This window comes from Rissa tridactyla, chromosome 20 (assembly GCF_028500815.1).
Source record: "Rissa tridactyla isolate bRisTri1 chromosome 20, bRisTri1.patW.cur.20221130, whole genome shotgun sequence".
NCBI lineage: Eukaryota > Metazoa > Chordata > Aves > Charadriiformes > Laridae > Rissa > Rissa tridactyla.
The window spans coordinates 6,043,069-6,063,532 of NC_071485.1; the positions used below are offsets into that span (position 1 = coordinate 6,043,069).

Genomic DNA, 20,464 nt, shown 5'->3' on the forward strand with positions numbered 1-20,464 from the left:
CGAAGCAGGAAACTTCGCTTCTTTTAAATAGTGGGGTGGGAGGCGATGCGGTTCTATCGGGTGGCCACCCTGTTATTTGTGAGTCCGCTGAAGTGATCGAACTTCTGTTCCGTTTCCTCGCTGAAGGAGCCACCTGGGGAGCGGAGAGAAAGAACACGGGGCTGAGCAGGAGGCAGCGAAGGCGGGTTGTGACCCACAAGGCAGGGAACACCCTGGGGTTTTGTGTCATCTGCAAAAGGGGCCGTCAAAATTAAGGGCTCAAAGCAAACACTAAAAGAGCAGAGATTTTCCCGGGCTCATTCATTTAAGGATTAATTAAATTTTGGCGTAACTGGAACAGCCAAGAGTCCCCAGGAGGACTGGATCGAGGTTTTTATGAAGATTGGACTATCAGCTACCCCCAGTTTCACTGCTAAACTTTGTGGCTTGAAACAACCCGGTGATGACTAGCAGGGCCTGTGAAACGGTCTCCTCCTCGAGGCTGGTGGCGAGTGGGTTCTGTTTACTCCTCTTAAACAGAACCCTCCCCTTGCGTTCTGCTAGCTGAGAGCCAATGGAAGCTAAATACATTTATTTTTAAATAGAAATATTTTCAGGCTCAGCTGGAGAGCCCGTCCACCACTTAAGTGCCTCTTCATCCAAACGAAGTGGGTTTGGCTTTTCTGAACTAGGTCATGACACGCGAGACAAGTATTTTTTTTTTTATTTTTTTTTTTTTTAAAAAGAGAACAAATTAATGAGAAAAAGCAGTGGTTACATGGAATTTTTTCAGAAAAAACACTCCAGCCAGCTCTGGAAATTCTCTTCAGCACTGGTTTTATTTGGAGGTTGGCAGGTCTTTGCTGTTAATTTATTTTCGGTGGTAAAAACAGTTTACCTTAGAAAGCCCCCAACTTAATTCCATTTTAAAATGGTCTGAACAATTGACTGATAATGCAAATTTAAACTAGTTTGGCTTCGTTTTGTGTGTATTCAAGAAAACGCAGAGTTCTGCCTCGCATTCGAGGGACAGCAGAGTATTTTCATTTCTGGCTTGAGCAGATTTCACTGCTCTGCTTCGCACGTCACTGGTTTTTGTTTGCTTTTCAAGACGTGAGAAGCTTTGGGGTCTGAAATGGCACCAGTGTAATTTCGGCTCAGGATCCCCATCTTTCCTGGCCTCAGGATCCCATTTTTCCAAGCACAGAAGCTCAGAGAATTCCTAGCGCAGGGTCAGCGATGGAGCCTGATCCCTGCACGACAGCCATGAAACTTTTCCCCTACCGAAGTCGCCCTCACCTATGTGGCAGTTGTACATCCAGATGCGCTGCCCGTCGTACCGGCTCCTGCATTTCATCACGTTGTTGGAATAATCGGATTCAGCAACTTCATAGTTTGGGTTGATGACAACCTAGGGAGCGATGGAGAAACATGGCATAAAGTTATTTAAAGGCGGACTGGGTACAACACTTACTAGTCAGACTGAGACAGAATGGGCTTTTTCATTATACCATAATACTTCTTTTTTTTCCTAACAGAAAAAAACCTAACTCGTTTTGCAAGGAGACAGAAACTACCTGATTAAAGCCAGATCAAGATCACACCTTCCCCCGTGCCCCAAGACAGACCCTCAGCCACCTTCCCTCCGTTTCACACCATAGCAGCGCACACGAAAATAATTCCTTTTCCCTTCCCTCCTCTCTTAAGCGGCTGTTTTTAGAACCAAAGAATTTCCCCCACTCCACCCACCTGCAGAAAACAGCCTGGAGGCACAGCCCGAGCTCCTCCCGCGAACGCCACTGGAACAGCCCTATTTAATCCCAAGCGATGGGAGCGTTGCCTACAAACAGCTGAGAAGCTCAGTACCAGACAAGGGGGGGATGCTGTGCATACATCTAGTGTGACATCCGACACCGTGCGGTAACATCGGCTGCACGTGGATCGTGTGGGACTCTCACGTTTTGGCTGGACACCGATTCCTTAAGATCTCTAAGCTGTGGTTATTGACCCTGATTTTTCACTCGAGCAAATACGTAATCTGGTAACGCTTTGTTGTCCTGTTAGGTAATTCTTTATCTTTGAGGTATCCTGGGAATATCTGTTCAAGAGGGACAGGGAACTGCTGGAGAGGGGACAGCAAAGGGCCACCAAGAGGATGAGGGGACTGGAACATCTCTCTGATGGGGAAAGGCTGAGGGATTTGGGGCTCTTCAGCCTGGAAAAAAGCCGACTGAGGGGGGATCTTATCAACGCTGATCAATACTTCAAGGGGGGGTGTCAGGAGGACGGGGCCAGGCTCTTCTCAGTGGTGCCCAGGGACAGGACAAGGGGTAACGGGCACAGACTTGACCGTGGGAAGTTCCATCTCAAGACGAGGAGGAACTTCTTTGCTGTGAGGGTGGCAGAGCCCTGGCACAGGCTGCCCAGAGAGGTGGGGGAGTCTCCGTCTCTGGAGACATCCCAACCCCGCCTGGAGGTGTCCCTGTGCCACCTGCTCTGGGTGACCCTGCTCTGGCCGGGGGTGGGACGAGGGGTCCCTTCCCACCCCCGCCATTCTGCGATCTCTTTGTAATCAGAAGTTTATAGTACTGTATGAGATGCACAAATAAACTAAGTAGGTACATTCCTGACATCCCTAATGGATACGATAAAAGCACCAGCAGCATCTCCAACCCTCTCTTTCCCCCATACCTGGAAGAGGTAATCGCCGGGGGGGACATCAGTGATGTCGATCCACTGGCAGTCGATGTCATGACGGTACACGTCCCAGCATCCGACCGTGATTCCTTGTTCGCCAAAATTGGCGCATTCATACTGTTTTTGCACATCTAAATGAGAAGAGTTAAAGGCACAAAGCATTAGATCCACAGCAAGTCGGGCTGGGAATTTCCCACCCTCGGAGACGCCAGAGGAAGGGGGGGTTGTTCTCCAGCTCCCATAGACAGTGGGAGCTACAGGCGCAGCATTTGGGATGAGATTTAATACACCAGTGTCTTGCTCAATGTCTTGTACAGAAACACACGTACTACCTACCTGCTGCCTTCCAAACCTCATCACCTACAGGCACCTTTTGGAGTTTCTTACTTTACAGGACTCAGAAAATGCACAATTAGGTTTTCAGAGCAGCTCAGGGTAAGGATGGAAGGAGCTGAGTCTGAAAACCTCAGCGTGTGGGGCGTTTGGGGATTCTCTTACACCCGCAGAGACCGCTCCATACGTATATAACCTCAGGACTGGCTCCTCTCAGGCCCGTTCTAGCCCTGCTCAGGACTCTGACAGCATCTCCGAAACCAGTCAGCTCTACGAAATTCCCAGCACAAAGGGCTCCGGCAAACATACCTGCTTCACATTCGGTGTCTTCCAGGCAGAAGCTGGCTTTGTGTCCTTCAGCCACCTTGGTTCCATTGAGGTTCAGTAGATCGTAGTGGGTAAAAACCTCCATGCTGTGGTAATGCCTGCAAGGCACAGACGGGGAGAGTTATCTTCAAGAAAAACAGACACCCCTTTAATTAATTACCAGGTCTAAAGGGCTGCACAGTCTGCCCCAGCAGAGGTGGCCCAGTGGCTGGGGCACGATGACTTGGATGCAAGAGCCCAGACTCGACGCTTTGTGCTGTCGCATCCCTCGAGCCAGGCGTTTCACCTCCCGGCCGTGGGGGTAAATACGCGCCACGGACCGAGCGGTGCTACAGGAGGAAGAGCAAGAGAAACCACGGCCAGGAAATATTCCCCTGGGCATAATCCTACATGGCACCATCGCCCACGCTGCCTTCATGTTGGCTCCTGGCCCGGGTATTTGTTTATATATCAAGCGCTAAAGCTGTTCCAGGGGAGAGAGAGCCTTGCCCCAGCCTTCGTAGAATCACACCATGTTTTATAAAGGCAAAGGGGGGAGAAAAAAATCAAAGCCGCCATCAGCCAGGTCATCATTTCTAGTGGCCCTGTCATTTACCAGAACTAGAAATATTTCACCTGCTCCTTAACAACAGGCTGGAAACGGAGCTGGATGTACCCAGACCAGCAACCTGGCTCGCTTTATTTATTTATTTATTTATTAGTTTCAAAGCAGCAGAATGTGAATTTATTGGCAGAAAACTGACAACAGATGGAAGCAGCTTCTCTCGGCACTCGCTCCGCTCGGATCTAAACAACCCGACAGCTGGGTTCACACATGATACGCTTCATAATTCTAAACGGGGAAGCGTTAGTGTCAACTCAGCCTGGGCTGGGCTGCTCTCGGGAACGCTCCGGCGCTGTTGGGCACAGCAACAGTTAGGAGAGAGCCGGCAATCTGTGCTGTAGACCTCTAACTACAGGTTTAGATTGGATATTAGGAAAAATTTCTTCACCAAAAGGGTTGTCAAACATCGGAACAGGCTGCCCAGGGCAGTGGTGGAGTCGCCATCCCTGGAGGGATTTGAAAGCCGGGCAGACGTGGTGCTGAGGGACGTGGGTCAGTGGTGGTTTGGGCAGTGTTGGGTTGATGGTTGGACTCGATGATCTGAAAGGTCCCTTCCAACCTGGATGATTCTATGATTCTAACTAGCAAAGTTGGACCGCAGCAGGGTTTGGGTAACGCTGGCCCCAGGAACGTTGACCTTTCCCACACCACGCTGCTGGTTCAGCACAAAACGAAGCCTGTGCTTCGGTCCAGCTGAAATCCACGGGACTTGTAGAGCAGGAAGGAGATGGAAGTACCCGATTAAAACCCGGGGGCGTGCGCCACGTGGTCAAGGCCGGGCACATAACTGCAGTCATGATGATGAAACGAGTTGAATTTGATCCCAGCCTCGGAATCGTGAGCAAACCCCACGGCGTGAGCACATCGCAGGGAACGGGAGAGCAACCGGGGATGCTGAGAGCGGAGCGGGTCCTTAAATCACTGCGTGTCTATGGGGACTCTGTCCTGGGCTGGGCTGGCCACTAACACAAACAAGATGCTCAGCTCTGAGGAGCGAGGCAAATGCACAGACAGGCCCTAAGTCAAAAGCCATCGCGCTTAGGATTTTTATAAAACTAAAAAAATAAGACAAAAAAGTGCAGAAATCCTCTCCTTTCCAGCCGTAAAAATAATCAGGGCTTAAAAACTTCCAGCCGCCATTATCTCAGCATCGCTCTGCACACGCATCTACGGATAAAGGAGGAGCAAGGAGGGAAGGAGAGGAAATTTTTCCTCCGGAGTGGGTTTCTTCTTACCTCCTCCTGCCCTTCCCTGAACCAAAAGAAACCTAAAATTGCCACCTGCCAGAAGCGAATCCCTTTTCACTCCCTGCTACAGGTCTTTCCCATTTTTGTTCTACTTCCACATCAAAAGCCAACGAAACAGAAACTCCCAGTGATGGAGCCAGGCAGCTGGGAAAGGAGAGCCATTCTGCAGCGCCTGAGCTGGTGGCTTTGAGGCCGTCTAATTTGGCTGCCTCTGATAAAAGTTTGAGGTTCTCAAGTCTGACTCAGTTTCTGAAATATGTCTGAATCATTCAAAGAGGTGTTTACATTCTGGTGTTTACAGACTGGAAAGATTGAAGAGGAATTGAGTTCATCCTCCTCCGTATAAACAGAATCCAGTTTTTAAAGCACGCAGATGGCTCTCGGCCTCTTCCCGATCCTTTCCCAGTCTCACCTCGCGCAGTCTCTCCCCACCAGCTCCAAATATTCTCCTTTTTAACCAGCCTGCGATGTGCTCAAAGCCTTGTGGTGCCCACAGATTTCCCCCAGCCCCTTCCCAGCAAGGCCAGAAAGGCAAATACACTGCGCTGATCCGGGTTTCCTCCTCCCCTAAACCCCATTTACCTTCGGTTCTGCGCTGCCGAGGGTTTTAGCTCTCCAAAAAAATTACAAACCAACCCGTCTGCAGGGTAAACGGCCAACACTTGCCCCACACCATGATCTGAAGCTTCAGAGCGACGCAAGTGCTACCTACGCGTCTCCCCTCACTCCCGCTGTTTATAAAGGCTAAAAAGGATTTAGATTTGAGAATTTACTGCTCTAATGTCTTCAACAAAGCGAAAGTCTTACAACAGGGGCAGGACAAGAGCTCTGCGCTGAGTTACTTAGCTCCCTTTTACCCCAAATCACCGAAAATCAACCTTGTAACAATTCATTATTTCAGAAGCAAAGCCCCCGGGCGGCTTGGTTCCAGCTCCTTTCCTCCCCCTGGTTTACTTTGGCTGAAACCATCAGCTCCCCCCTGAAAAACGATGCATTTATGGGGGTGAATTTACAGTTTGTCAAAAATAAGCACAAAACAACCTCCCAGCTGTACACGGCTTAAGTGGAATCGAGATGCATTTAAAAAATACAGAATGACAGCGTGTTCTCGAGTCCTTTCCCAGGCGAGGGAAGGAGCTGAGAGGTTTCCACACACAGCGGGTACACGGGCACGCTCTTCCTTCTCTCTGTATGCACCCACACCCCATGTACATACTGTCCCTGCACATACATCTCTCCCAAGGAGAGCTCTGCTCCTGTCTTGTTCACATACCAGTTCTCAACGAGAATTCCTGCTGTAATAAACTGGTTTCCCCGCTGTCAGAGGATCAGGGCTGCCGTAACACACATCACAGCTCTGCAGCCGCGGCTCCAGCATTTCAAAACAGCCCCCTCGGGCAGCACGAAGGGATGGAAGGAGGCACCGACTGTGTAAGATCATCTTTGTGGCACTCACCGGTGACAGTCGTGCCAGACCCACGCGTGGCGGCCGTTTTTGGGGCGGAAATCGGACTGCCCGTTGTTGTGGATCTGGGAGGAGAAGCGCAGCAGGCGCCGGTAGCCCGACGTGAGGGAGGTGTTGACGGCCGAGCTGGCCAGGCAGTTCTCCTCCAGCGCGCACTGCAGCATGAACATGGGGCGGTCCTCCAGGTAGGCCGTCTGCTCCACCAGCTCGGCGTTGAGCACCAGGTCAGGGGCAGCTGGGAGGAAGGTTTGAAATTAACTCACGGGCTAATTAAAAAAAAAACCCCACAAGTGTCTACCAGAAGTGGAGGCCAGCCCCTTAGAATCATAGAACGTGTTGGGTTGGAAGGGACCTTTAAAGGTCATCTAGTCCAACGCCCCTGCAGTGAGCAGGGACAGCTTCCTTGCGCTGTATTTCTCAGCCCCATCAGCAGCAATTTGCCACTGTTTTGACATATCCAAGGCACAGCATAGGCCAGCACGTTTCTCACGCGTATCCCCAAGGCAAACACTTCTTCCGAGATGAAATAAAACCCGAGTTACTCACTCTCCGAGCAGGACACACCAGCACCGAAACGACCACCTCCCCTGGGACAGGAGACATCGGCTCCGTCGTGACGACAGTGGGCCAGGGACATCTCGGTCCCCGAACACTTGACACCGCTCATAACCACATTGTCAGCGCTGATGTCTCCGTGCCAGTACCAGGTTTCCTGGGCAGAAAGGCAGAAAAAGGCATTTCACACACCCTTCGGTGTTTAGTTGACTGCTGGGGGACTATTCATCCCCCCGTCACCTGCATTCTCCCTCCAGGGAAGATCGAGGCAAGACCCCACACCATCACGGAGACAGATCTTGCTAAAGATGCTGGAGAAGAGACGAGTAACTCAGGGAATGAACCCAAGTCCGTTTAAGTAGAAAACTGGGACTGGGATTAAAACCCAGGTTGACCATATTCCCCGCCCTGAACATCTCACCAGCGTTAAGCATCTCTCTCCTTGTTTCTGAGCTGTTTTCAATCTCTGCTTGTTTCAATCCAGCTGTAAACTCACTTTTCCACCCTGCTCTGCCCATCCAGCTGATGAATTCATCCTTGGGATGTTTTAAGTCATTTAGGCTGTGCCTTTGGGAGAGATGCCCAGCAATTAAGCCACATCTGTCTTGTGACATTTGTGCACTTGGGAGGGCCACGAGTAACGCCAGAGTGCCTGCTTGCACAAGGAGGGGAGGCAGAATTAACACTTGTGCTAGAAATGCCAGTGGAAACAAGGCATTTGTGGAGCACCGGGACTAACGGGGTCCGTTAACCCTGACAATCTGGGGGCTGCATCTCTTGGTTCCCAGGGGGGATGTTCAAACCCTGCTCACGGCTCATCTTCATCACCCAGTTTTACAAAACCTGTGGGAATGACAGAAAATTAACTTACAACGTAACACAAAACTAAACACTAAACCCTGACGAAGCTGCAACTGCAAAGCTTGGGAGAAGGGGAGGGGAGAAAGAGGAAGAAGAAAAAAAAAAATATTAAAAAATCAGATCTGTTAGTGTCAAAACTGGGAGCACGTTTCCAGGAAAAGAAAACCCATCTGTCCCATTGCTTCCATTGCAACAGGCTGTTGGTTAACCCTGTTAGCAACACTCTCTGCACACCCGCACACAGGGCTGCCCTGTTCTACACAGTGTAGCTTTATGCTCATGTAGCTGGTGCAGCCGGGACAGGCATAAGGGCCTTTTCTGTTCTAAATACCAGCAGTCTCAGCTAAAGGAAAAAATGTCTTGTTTCTTGCTGGACTCTCAGGGCTATGTCAATAGAGCCAGGCAGCTGGAAAGGCCAGCGTTCAAGGGACGTGGCTACTCTCAGCTCTTGCGCTCGGCTTGGCAGCCGGGCAGGCAAATCAGCCGGAGGAACCAGTTTGCACAGTGGGATGGCCACAACAGCGTCACGGGCAGCTCCAGCCTTCTACCTCCCAGGCATCCGACCCCAGCGTGGTGCTCGGGGACCTGCAGATCTCCTCTCCGGCCGTGGATAAGCGTCATATTGCTTGGAATCTGCCTGCTCACGAGCCCAGTGTGTCCTCCTGGATCCCAGCGTGGTCACTCGTTGCAGGACTGGGCTCTCCAGGCAGGGTTTTAACTGTCCGCTGCTGCCTACGGTCTCTCCTGCTTTCTCGACAGGCAACAACCAGCCCCGAGGATGCTGAGGCCATTAGCCATTTCAGGGCTTTATTGTTCCTCCCTGTGCAAAACCAGCAGGCAGCGGGCAGAGACGCTAATTCTCACTGGGTTTATCGCTGCAGCCCAGCAGAGCCGGCTGCGCGTGAGTGCCGAGCAGACCAGCCACGGCACGAAGGGACAGCAAAGCCCACCAAACCCCCGGCTTGGAGAATGGGGACAGCCTCTGCTCTCTGCGACCACATTTTACTTGTTTGCCCAAGTTTTTGATTTCCGGAAATTGTTTGGGGAAAATAGTTTTCCGTCCAGAACCGATCTAAGGCTGTTTTCTGTGTGCGGGTTTCCATCTATACAAACACACACGGAGTTTATTTATTCAGTGGCCATTCGAGCCTATGTTTCCCCAAAGCTGCTGGCGATTGTTGATTCTCGGTTGAAATGCCTCAAAGGGGCTGCATTTCCAGAGCACAGTAAGACAGCAAGCTCTGGCAAGGGATTACTTTGTCCTAAGGAAAAACCAGTTTATTTTAGGAGCCCCAATCCCCATTTTCATGTTGTCTGGGAACTGCGATAAAGGCCCAGAGGTTAGAGATTTCCTTTCAAAATCTGCCATTACACCTAGGTCTGCCTGCCCCTCTTTCACCTTGTGATCCTTGAGGGGCGTTATCAGCGCAGAAGAGTATCTCGCACCAGGGATATTGGCCTACACCAGCTACTTAAACCTGATGCCATTTATCCATCTGGGAACTGGGTGGGAAGCTCTTGCTCTCCCTCCTTCCAGCTCTTATGGATGCTGCTTGTTTTCCTCCAGCCAGCACAGCAGGCTGCCATTCATTGTGCCAAAGAGCTTCGCTGGGAAAGAACACTTTATTCCTTTGTGGTTTTATCCCAAGCTTGTTAGTCGATAGCTTTTATGCCTTTATTAAGTGCCATTCTTAGTCATGTGCAAGCAGGGAGGGTTTAGGGCATTTGTCATGAAAGGAGAAAGAAACGCGTACAGCTCCACCACACACTAGTGCACACACCGCACTGCGAACTAACGACGGGAGCAAAATCAGACTGTTTTCAAGTGATCTGACACCAGGTTAAACTTGGCTTCCCCGCTTCGGTCAGCCGGAGGAGTGCAACTCCCCACCGACTCGGGGAGGGACAAGAAACTCCATGTAACCACCAGCCCAACCAGGGCCAAGGGAGCCAGGCTTCCCGGGAAACCTGAGCAGTACAAAAACAGCAGCTTTGCCCAGAGCTCCTTCTGCTCTGAATTTCCCCCAATGGCTCTTGTGCAACGAGGTTTAACCTTCGGGGCCTCTCCAGCTAATGCTTTGAAGCTGAATGCTGTGATTTATGGCTTGATGGGTTGTTTTTTGTTTGGTTGGTTGGGTTTTTTGAGCTTTTTTGTTTGCTTTGTTGTTGTTTTTTTATTAAGAAGCCTTCCTCCTCCTCCAGTAGCCCCTGCCCACCCACACACATGGCACCACATCTGAAGCACGCGTACAGGAGGGCGCAGGGACTCACCTGGAAGGCATGGCTGGCGAACCCCAGCCCCAGCTGCCGACACACCACCATGGCCTCCACGGTGCTCCAGTTCTCGCTGCAGACGGTGCCCCACTTCAGAGTGCCGTTGCGCTCCGCCAGGACCTCCACTCGGCCCTCGTAAGGGTTGCGGCCGCCGCTCAGACGCAGCTGCAGGGCATAAAAAGCCATCCGTCAACAAACGTCAGAGCAAACTTTACAGGGAAGACGCAACAGATGGGCAAGCAACACTCAGGGTCTTCTGAAGGCTTGTGGTTAAAGTCAATGAGCCCAGGATGCCCCGTTCAGCTGCCAGCAGACCAGTTGATGGGGTCTGGTCCTTCATCTCCCACCGTGGACAAGAAGCAGCCCAGCCAGGCCCAGCATATGAAAGTGGCCTGTACCAGCTGCAAGAGAGAAACACCCTCCTGATGAAAGCTTCCCTTCTCCACACCCTTCTGACCTTCGGCAGGAGAACTTACTCAGAGGAACCTGTGTCCAGCTCATGCAGCTGAAGTTTTTAAGCTCCACGTGGCAAAGATGACGGCAGAACCCATGCCACAGCCACCTGGGTACCACTGTCATGGGACCCCACCGAGATCCCAGCACAACAGGGACATCCACCAGCTTTACAGGGCCACCGGACCGCAGAGGTTACAGCCGGAGCGGCACTTCAAGCATGAAATGAATGGATGGAGGAGCTCAAAACTCAGTACAAAAAGGGAGCATCATCCTTATTTGCCCTCCTGTCTGACACAACGCGGATGTTAAAATCTAAATTGAATAGGCACCGCTTAGGTGAAAGGATTCCTACCCAGGTGCCCTGCGAGGGAGGGCAGATGATGCTCCAGGATGAAAACACCTCGCCACGCTCACTCGCATCCGGATCTCGCTTGGCTTCTCACCTGATTCTGGAAACCCATGGCCGGGACGTTGCATCTCACGGCAGCATCTTCTTCGTGGTTACAGCCCTGCGACTCCGTGTTGAATTTGCAGTCCGTGACCGATTTCTCAAAGCCCGTACAGTCAATTTCGTTGAGATGAATTGGACCCATGCCTTGGGGGAGAAAAGAAGAAAAAAAAAAGAAGAGAGTCCTTACCTTCTGCCCATGCTACTGTGTGGTGAAGAAATATCCAATTACAGTTTATTAATACTTTGCAGACATCGCACTGGCCTCTAGCATTCAAAACACGGTAATCCCAAAAAATTCCACGGATTTCTTGTAAAAATAAAACAAAAAGCTGCAAGATTATTATTAATAATTTTACCATTAAATTCTTTCCAGTAGTCTCTGGGATTCAAGCATGCAAGAACAGCAGAAAAAGCCAAGTTTCCTTTGTTACATAATTTACAAACTTCAGCTGTAGGAATTCGCAAATTATGACCTTTTCGGTTGGGCCCGTATGCTGGAATCTGCTCCCAATCAAGCCCTGACATTTAAACGGGACAGCCACACATTTGCTGGGACAACACCACGCACCACCACAGGGATGCGCGAGAAGTCAGTCAAACAACTCTGGGGCAGCTGTGGGTTACGGACCCCACCAACGTTGATGGGAACAGGAGAGCTAACATCGTTTCATTCTGCAGAGAATGGTCTCAAGGTACTGGGAGCCAAATTATTCAATTTGGCTCCCTCCCTGGACAAGTGGCAGCAGACCATTGTCACTTCTCACAAAGAGACACAGCAAGAGGAGAGACACATACGAGAAGGCAACACTCCTGCCTGCAGAGCCCTCAGGTCCTGTTTCCAAACTGATCCCAAAGCTGGTTAGAAAGAAGTCATGGGGGGGATGGATCCAAGGTTCCAGCAGATGATCTTCATCACAGAAGAACAACCAGAGCCTTTCTTGGAGCCCATATAATCCATGAGTAATTGCTGATGGAAACACACTGGATAGTTTTGACTCGAGATCCCTGCAAGTAGCAGATGTAGAACCTCTGGTCTCCAGCAGTTTCTAGGAAGCTTTCAGAGCTCAGAGGCTGAGAATAAAAAGACTTCTGACCTTTGCTATCAACTTGCTCTGTGCAGACTCGGCATAATGGATGGATATTAGGAAAAATTTCTTCATTGAAAGAGTTATCACACATTGGAACAGGCTGCCCAGGGCAGTGGTGGAGTCACCAGCCCTGGAGCGATTTGAAAGCCGGGCAGACGTGGTGCTGAGGGACATGGTTTAGTGGTGGTTTGGGCGGTGTTGGGGTGATGGTTGGACTCAATGATCTGAAAGGTCCCTTCCAACCTCCGCGATTCTACGACTCTATGATCAAAAGGCTGGTGGACGCTGTGCTCTGACCTGCAGGTGCCTTGTTTCACCTCAGCCCTTGCCCAGGCACTTCCATCTGAGCCGCGGGTTCGTCCGTTTCTGATCAGCAGCCGGGAGCAGCACGGTGATGGTGGTGACAAAAGGCAAAAGCCACAGAAGTTTCCAAGAAAGCAGCATCCACCCACCAATACCCTCCACCAGCCCCTTCCATTGGCTGGAAGAGGTCGATCAACACCAGATGTAGATGTTCGGTTTGGAGTTCCCCTTGTTGGCACGCACAGCGGCAGGCTGCCGGAGGCCAGGCTGACCCACCTGGGTAACGGAGGTAGAAAAGCAGCTATGGTTTTCTTACCATTTCTGACAGCGACTGTTGATTCTTCATCCCTGCAACACCATCCTCATCACAGCAAAAGAGATAAGGGCCCCGCAGAGCCAGGGGCTGTCTCAGAGCACTCAAACCACGGGAATGACATCCTGGCTCCATTTCTTTGTCTGCACCCAGAGGTGACAGAAATTGCCCAAAGTTAGACACTGGCAGAACTTCCAACTGGGCTCCGACCAGCAGCCTCCCGGGCACACGCTGCCTCACCATGAACCCCTTTCTTTTTTAATTCTCTCACTCCTCTGGAAAGGAAAATCTTACCCAACACCAAGCCTGCTCCTTTTAGTTCAAAGCAAAGGGCTGACACTGGAAGGCAGGAAAATGTAATTGGTTTATTAACAGTAGGTGGGATCCTTTTGCTTAAAAACATCTGTCTACTGCCATCTGGAGCCTCTCTAACTCTGTGTGGCAGCCAGCACACCTGTGACTCAGAGGCCTAACCCTGGGTGACAGTTTAATGATCCGTCTGGTGAACCCCTTCACCTCCTCAGACTTCTGCTGAGGCACAGAGAAAACAAAAAATGATTTAAAAAAAAAATGTTCTCTAGCATATTTCCATGATTGTGTGGTGGAATGAGTCAGGACGTACCCCGGAGCCGCCTTCTGACAACAGCAGCAAGAGCAACGAAGGCAGAAATGTAAATATATTGGGTTCAATCTCATCCACAGAATGAATTTGGGTCTGGACGCCTTAGCGCTTCGGCCAGCCCCGCATCCACCCATCACACAAGATCTGGGAGCAGACTCCTAGGCTGTGGCCGCCGGAGAAGGGCCATCTAGCCTTTTTTGCTTCTCTCTCATTAAAATCCTGTTTGTGGTTTACATCTGGAAACGGTGACACCGACCCAGTCATTTTGCAAGCCGCCGAGCAGCTGGAGTGGGAGGAATGGCTTGGTGCCGACCAGAATTGGAGGGTGATGCACCAAGAACGCAGGATGGATCCAGTCCGACGTTCTCCACTGAAATGGCCCGACAAAGCCATACCGATGAAATGACAAAGCAAGAGGGAGGGCAGGGCCACGGGGCTGATCCACGTAACCCTGGCACGTCTGCTCTTCTCGGGGAAATTCTTTTATGATACATGGAGGCAGGAAGCGCTGCTGTCCCGGGCACTGAATAAATGAAGCTGAATTGCTGTATGTGCTGAAATATGGTGATAAACGTTATATTTCCTCCCATGCCATACAGGATTAGGGCTGTACATCCAACACAGACATTCACCTACTGATTGAGGTTTTCTTCTATGTTCTCCCTCCAAGGACAACACATGGAGATCTGGGCTCAGCATCTTCCTTTCAGACACCTCTTGTGTGAATAAGGGTAAATCGTTTAATCTGGCTCTCAGTTGCCCGTCTATAAAAGGGAGAATAAATCACCTTCTCCATACCCTGAGCTCTTTGTGGTAGGCATTCATCACTGCCTCAGCTGGGACTTCGAGTCACTGCACACTGGTTTAACACGTAGTCCGTCTTTATGCATTTTACCCTGGGAAATTAAATCTCCAACACAGCAAGGATGAGACGGGTCCTTCAAATTAGCCTTGGAACACACAAATTCACCGAGATGCAGCTGTAACAAAGCAAAGCGTAAACACGCGCAGGGAGACGGAGTTTAACAGCTGGGAGACTCCCCTGTGCCAGGCCAGAGCAGAGACGAGTTTGGGCCCCAAAAGCTCCTTTTCCTACCACAATGTGATGCTCCAGCTGCTGAAGGAAGTTACCAAGCGCTTCTCATCCCAGAGGACAGTTTCAACAGGGCGCGCTGATTGATTGCCGGTATTTAACGATAAAAGAAAGGAAAGCGTGTGGGAATCGGCAGCTGCTGTAAGAGTTTCCAGGCTGCGGGAGATGGCTGGGAACGGCGCGTTCTCCTCCCTCACGTGGCAGCCGCTTCCCCCCCCCACGATGATTATTCTCTTTCCTAGACGCAGCTAAACACATCAGCAGCTCCCTGCATCCCGCTGCAAGATATTTTTTTTTTTTTGGCAAATCCAATGGACAGGTCATATTTTGAAGCTTTCCAGATCCTGGACACCACCACCATGCTTTACACGTGTTGTTACCTTCCCTGCCCTTCTCCAAGCCACGGCTGAAGAAATTTCACCCATTCATTTAGTCTCACAATAAAGGGGTTTGGTTTGGTGTCATTTTCTGTAGGGTTTACACTAGGGGAGCATGGTATTTGAATCATAAGGCGGTTTGAGAGGGCGTACATTAGGCTTTGAGTTACCATTTACCACAGTTTGGGATTTAAACCAACTCCCAAATACAGGAAATCCAAACCCAAACCTGGCTCTGAGCTGTTCAAATGCCCTTCTATTTATAATGCGCTAAATTGATGTTCTGGTCTTAAATTGGAGAGTATTTGAAGTCTAGACTCAGGAAGCATTTTTGCCAGGAACCTTCTAGTAATGCATTACACCATGATGTGAATCTAGAGAAAAAGAATTTGAGAGCAACGGATAACGTGTGATAACGAAGAAGTAATTACTGGAACAGCTGCCTGAGGGAAAGGTTAAACTCATCATCACTAGACTTCTTTCAAGGAATCTTGAATATCTTTTAGAAAGTCACATATTCCAGTTCGGCCTCAAGCTCCTGGACTCAAGAGACTTATTAAGGGCAGAGAATAAATTCCTGGTCCCCAAGACAAACATCCCAGTAAAAATACGCTCTGCCCTGAATCATGAAAGGGTTCTCGGAGGTGGACAAGGCACGAACGGTCCCTGGAGCTCCCGCTGCTCTTACCTTGCCCGAGTCTTGCGCCCGTTATCGCTTCCTTGGCGCTCCCGAAGCCCAGCTCTCGGCACACCACGCTGGCCGACACCAGGTTCCAGTTATCGTCGCAAACCGTTCCCCACTCTCCGTTTTTCAGCACTTCAACTCGTCCTTCGCCAGTGTTGGCTCCCCCTTTCAGCCTCACCAGTGGTTGCTGGAAGACAGAGACAGAAGCGGTGCTACCACTGCCTGCGAACGAAGCAGCCTTTCTTTACAGCTCTTATTTAAGGCATGTGGCTGCAGGCAAATTGTGGCCCAAAAATTATTACCCCGAGGCACCTTAAAACAACCACCACGTAATACAAAAGGCTAAAAGCGCTGGATGAAAGGAGATCGTTATCTGACAAGACTTATGGTATGCTTAGACGTATGTTTCTCGCATCCCTGTACACGGGCAGAGAATAAAAAGAGATATCTTAGTCCTCTGCAGGTTTAGTGCTTGGATTTAGGAGCCTTTTTCACACCACCAGTTCTGCAGCAGAGGAGTGGCTGGACGTTCTCAACCCGTTTGTCCTACCATATCCCTTGGGAGCCTTACATGAGGCTCAGGAGTCGCATGGAGCCAGTTCTTATCTGCTCGATGCCTGTCGTTCAGCCGCTAGATGGATTCAGCTGCTGTACGGATCCCCGGACAGGGGTCCTGGGTTAACCGAGGAGACCAACGTGGAACTCAAGCCACGTAAAAGCTACCTGTCCACTGCAGTTACAACTAGTGGAATAAGTGATGCGGCAGATCGCAGTCAAAAATACACAGCTGAGCAGCAGATCCAGTTCCATTAATTCCTATTCTTATATTTCTATTAGTCACGGACTATACATTGCTTACAGCTTTCTCCAGCACCAAGCAGAGAGACCCACCAGCTGCTGCCCCCGAGAGATGCGTTGGTATGGGAACACCATGTGATTTGTGCAGAGTCTGAGAGCAAAAAAAGCCTTTAACTTTTAAAACTGGAAGCAGATACAGTTCTCCAGGCTGGGGTCACACTAAGGACATCCAAAGCCTACACAAAGGCTTAAGGAATTACTTGGCAGCGCGCACGGCTCAGAAGATTAGTAATGATTTACAAGACCTTTCACCTTCGAGGCCTAGATCCTGCAAGCTCTCGTGCAGACTCCAGGCAAGGAAACCACGGACAGGACTGTGCTATTCCCACTACAGCAGCATCTGAGGTGGTGTCTGGGGTTTTCTCAGGCATCAAGAGAAAGCCCACCCCTAAATTCATAGGCTGGGGAATGCAGGCTACAGCCAAGGGCTATGGGCAAGATCCACAGCATCTAACACTCCTTTGCAAAGAAAGCCCTCTAACCAGCCTTAAGGGCCTCCAGACCCTGAGATCACCCCCGTATCCGGAGGCTCCACATGCCTTACAGCTGGAAAATTTCCCTTTGCATCAACCTAAACCACGTTTGCTGCAAGCGAAGCCGTTCCTTCATACTCAGTTGCCCCATGGCACTGAGAACAACTGACTTCAGCGTCATTTTATAACAGCCTTTTGCATATCTTAGAGCTTTTACGCTACACTCAGCCCTCTCCTTGCTAGACTAAACAAACACAGCTTTTTCCATCTTTCCGGTAGGCCATGTTTTCCTAGTCTCTCAGGGCATTTCTTTGTAGAAGACAGAGAGGCGGCGGAACTGCCGGCTTATTTCCCCGTGTACCTCTTACAGGAGAAACAACCCAGCAGTATTTAAGTGACTGTGAAACAGCAAAGCCCAGCAGCGACTGGGCGTCCATTCAATTGGCTTGAACACAACAGCTCAAACAGAAACGTGACAAATGTATTTTTTTTTTTTTTTTTTTTTACTACTTGCTCCCAGCCTTGCCAGCTGCAGCGGGCAGCCAGCCTCCCACCCTTCTGAGCCTGGAGGAGGAGGCCAGGTACCATACTCATGTGAGGACAGAAAGGGCTTGGAAGAAATACAAAGAGGGAAAATTTGCACAACAGGTTGGTTTGTGGCTACGCATACACATGTTGAGGCCCTACAGGTGATAAATGATGGCGAAGGGCAACGGAGCTGGTGAGGGGTCTGGAGCACGAATCTTGTGAGGAGCGGCTGAGGGAGCTGGGGGTGTTCTGCCTGGAGAAGAGGAGGCTGAGGGGAGACCTTCTCGCTCTCTACAACTCCCTGGGGTCTCTTCTCCCAAGGAACAGGCCATGGGACAAGAGGAAATGGCCTCAAGTTGCGCCAGGGGAGTTTTAGTTTAGATATTAGGAACAATTTTTACACTGAAACGGTTATTAATCATTGGAACAGGCTGCCCAGGGAGGAGGTACAATCGTCATCCCTGGAGGTATTTAAAAGCCGGGCAGCCGTAGCGATATGGCTTAGTGATGGTTTTTGGAAGTGTTGGTTTAATAGTTGGACTCAATGATCTGAAAGGTCCCGTCCAACCTAGGCGATTCTATGATTCTAAGAGTCACACCCCCAGGCTCTTCCTACTTTTGTGCTCCCCACTCACCTCCTGCCTGAAGGCTTTTCGGAAGCCACTGTGGCTGCTGGGGGCAAAGGCGCGCCCAGGGACGCAGCTGACCACTGCAGGCATCCCGTTCTCACACGTTGCGTTCTTCTCTGCATCCACGTTGAGGTGATTGCCCAGTTTGCAGCTGGAGATATGAGCTTCGTTCCCACTGCAGTCCATTGAGTAAGGCCAGTAATGCTGCTTCCTTCTGCTGGCAAACATCCTTAAAGGAATAAAAGGGAACAGGAAAACAAAAGTTAGGAATCCATAAAAAACTGCACTGATTTTTACTCTTGGGAAAAAAACTTGAAATAAAATGAGGACTGAACAGCATTATTTGAAGGCTGATCCATTCATACACACAATGACTCTCTGTTAAGGTGTCACTTGGGAATAAATAGGTCATCTCCTTAAGCTAAAGATCAGAGTGAATCAACAGTGCAGCCAGAGCAACAATTATGCACTCGAAGCGGAGACACATAGTCGAGACCCCTACATTATGCTGGGGTCAGAGATCGGTTAATTCAAAAGGCAGTGTACGAACAGGGCCCGCGCAAATAACGCTGGCGAGTTTGGGCTGGGGAGGTCCCCAAAAGACCTCTCCCGTAAATGAGCTCTTCTCTTTGCTGGCCATCGCCTACCAGCTGCGAGAAGATGGCAAACCGGGAAAAAGCCCCGGCTCCCCCGCTTCTCTCAAAGCCGCAGCGTTAACAACCGTGAGCCTGAAAGCAATTTCCGAGAGCAAGAGCAATTCCCCCAGTGACATGTTCACAGCAGAGGAGATTGGCAGCAGTTTCTGCTTCTTGCTCCCAAAGCGGAGCACTGGCCTGGAGCTGCTCCAGGGACTCCTAAGGGGGAAGGGGCATGTGTGATAAAGGAGAAAAGAAAGTAATCCAGCTTCATCCTCACTGCACCGCAAGGCTGTCGGACGACCGCATCGGAACTAAAATAGTGAATGAAACAAAAATATAGGTCAGGTCATTATCAGAAGGGAGATGTTAGAAGTTAAGTTAAAAAAAAGGCAAGGCGCAGAGGAGCCAACGCCCTGCTGCGATCTTGACGTGGCTTTGCGAGATCCCTGTGCTGCTCCTTATTCCAGGACGAGCTGCCACGCAGCCCTGGCGATCCAAGGATTAGCTGGGATAAATGGCAGAGCAAGGCAGGCGGAACTTGCTGGGAGAAAAAGCATCAATTCCCATTAACTGTAGCACATCCTTGCAGGACTGAGAGTCCGAACAGGATCAGGTAAAGGGACAAAGAGCCATTCATAGGTTTGGATTGAACCTAAACCGGACAGGTCAAGCTTTTCCCAGCTGATGCCCTTTGGTGATCCCGTGTGGGCTAATTCGTGCCATTGCGGATGCTCGAGGGGACTGTTGTCTCCCCTCCTGCTTGCTAAGCTTTGCTGACAAGCTCAGCGGTTGTCTAGGCTCATATGGCTCTCGGCCACCGACTAATCCTTTCTGGAACCAAATTTCTCTGGGTTAAGCTTAGGGCCAAACGCAGCCGGGGCTGGAGATAGAGACGCAACTGCATCACGTGAGGGGGAGTCAATGCTCTGCTGCAAAGGACGGGGGATGGGGCAGGGCTGAGATCTATCCCAGTATAACCTGCCTGTCTGTCCTGTGGGTAAAACACCCGCAATTCAACCCAAAATGAATAGGAAATAGGAAGGGAGAATAAAAATTTAAAAAATAAAAAAAAGTAAAATAAAGGGAGGATGCAGGCAGAAAGTACCAGCCGCTTCTCAGCTAGAATATCCGGCTCAATGTGGACCCAAACCTTAAAGATTTTTTTCCTTTTAATTAAACTGCACAGGATATGACATGTCTACCAAAAAGCCATGAAAGCCTCTGCCCTTAGAATCACAGGATGTGTTGGGTTGGAAGGGACCTCTAAAGGCCATCTAGTCCAACCCCCTGCGGTCAGCAGGGACATCCACAACTAGATCAGGTCGCTCAGAGCCTCATCCAGCCTGGCCTTGAATGTCTGCAGGGATGGGGCCTCCAGCCCCTCTCTGGGCAACCTGGGCCAGTGTCTCACCATCCTCAGCCCTTGGACTGCTGGAGCTCAGCACCAAGGTCCCACTTGAACATTAAGTGGTCTCTTGGGCTGCAGAGCGACGGGGCAGATTCACGCATGTGTTACACACTGGAAAGCATCCGGAGGCGCCTGCGTTCGGTGACGCCGCTCCATCCTCTCCTTGCACGAGCCAGCTCTGCCCCACCACCCTTCACTCT

The 20,464-nt window shown here is 50.4% G+C and overlaps 1 protein-coding gene across 6 annotated transcripts in view; it reads right to left on the minus strand.

The window, feature by feature from the left end:
* Positions 1–20,464, minus strand: part of LOXL2 (lysyl oxidase like 2) — a 59,987-nt gene continuing 39,523 nt past the window's right edge. For 5 of the 6 annotated variants that reach the window (XM_054224979.1, XM_054224977.1, XM_054224978.1 and 2 more), the window contains exons 5-14: positions 18,225–18,447; positions 15,734–15,917; positions 11,242–11,393; positions 10,340–10,507; positions 7,199–7,364; positions 6,644–6,887; positions 3,319–3,434; positions 2,671–2,807; positions 1,279–1,390; positions 1–133 (exon numbers count right to left, since the gene is read on the minus strand). In XM_054224979.1, the coding sequence (XP_054080954.1) occupies positions 54–133; positions 1,279–1,390; positions 2,671–2,807; positions 3,319–3,434; positions 6,644–6,887; positions 7,199–7,364; positions 10,340–10,507; positions 11,242–11,393; positions 15,734–15,917; positions 18,225–18,447 (1,582 nt within the window). In that variant the 3' untranslated portion in view covers positions 1–53. Of the gene's footprint in view, positions 134–1,278; positions 1,391–2,670; positions 2,808–3,318; positions 3,435–6,643; positions 6,888–7,198; positions 7,365–10,339; positions 10,508–11,241; positions 11,394–12,044; positions 12,893–15,733; positions 15,918–18,224; positions 18,448–20,464 lie in introns of those variants that run through there. The other variant, XM_054224980.1, reaches the window with a different exon arrangement.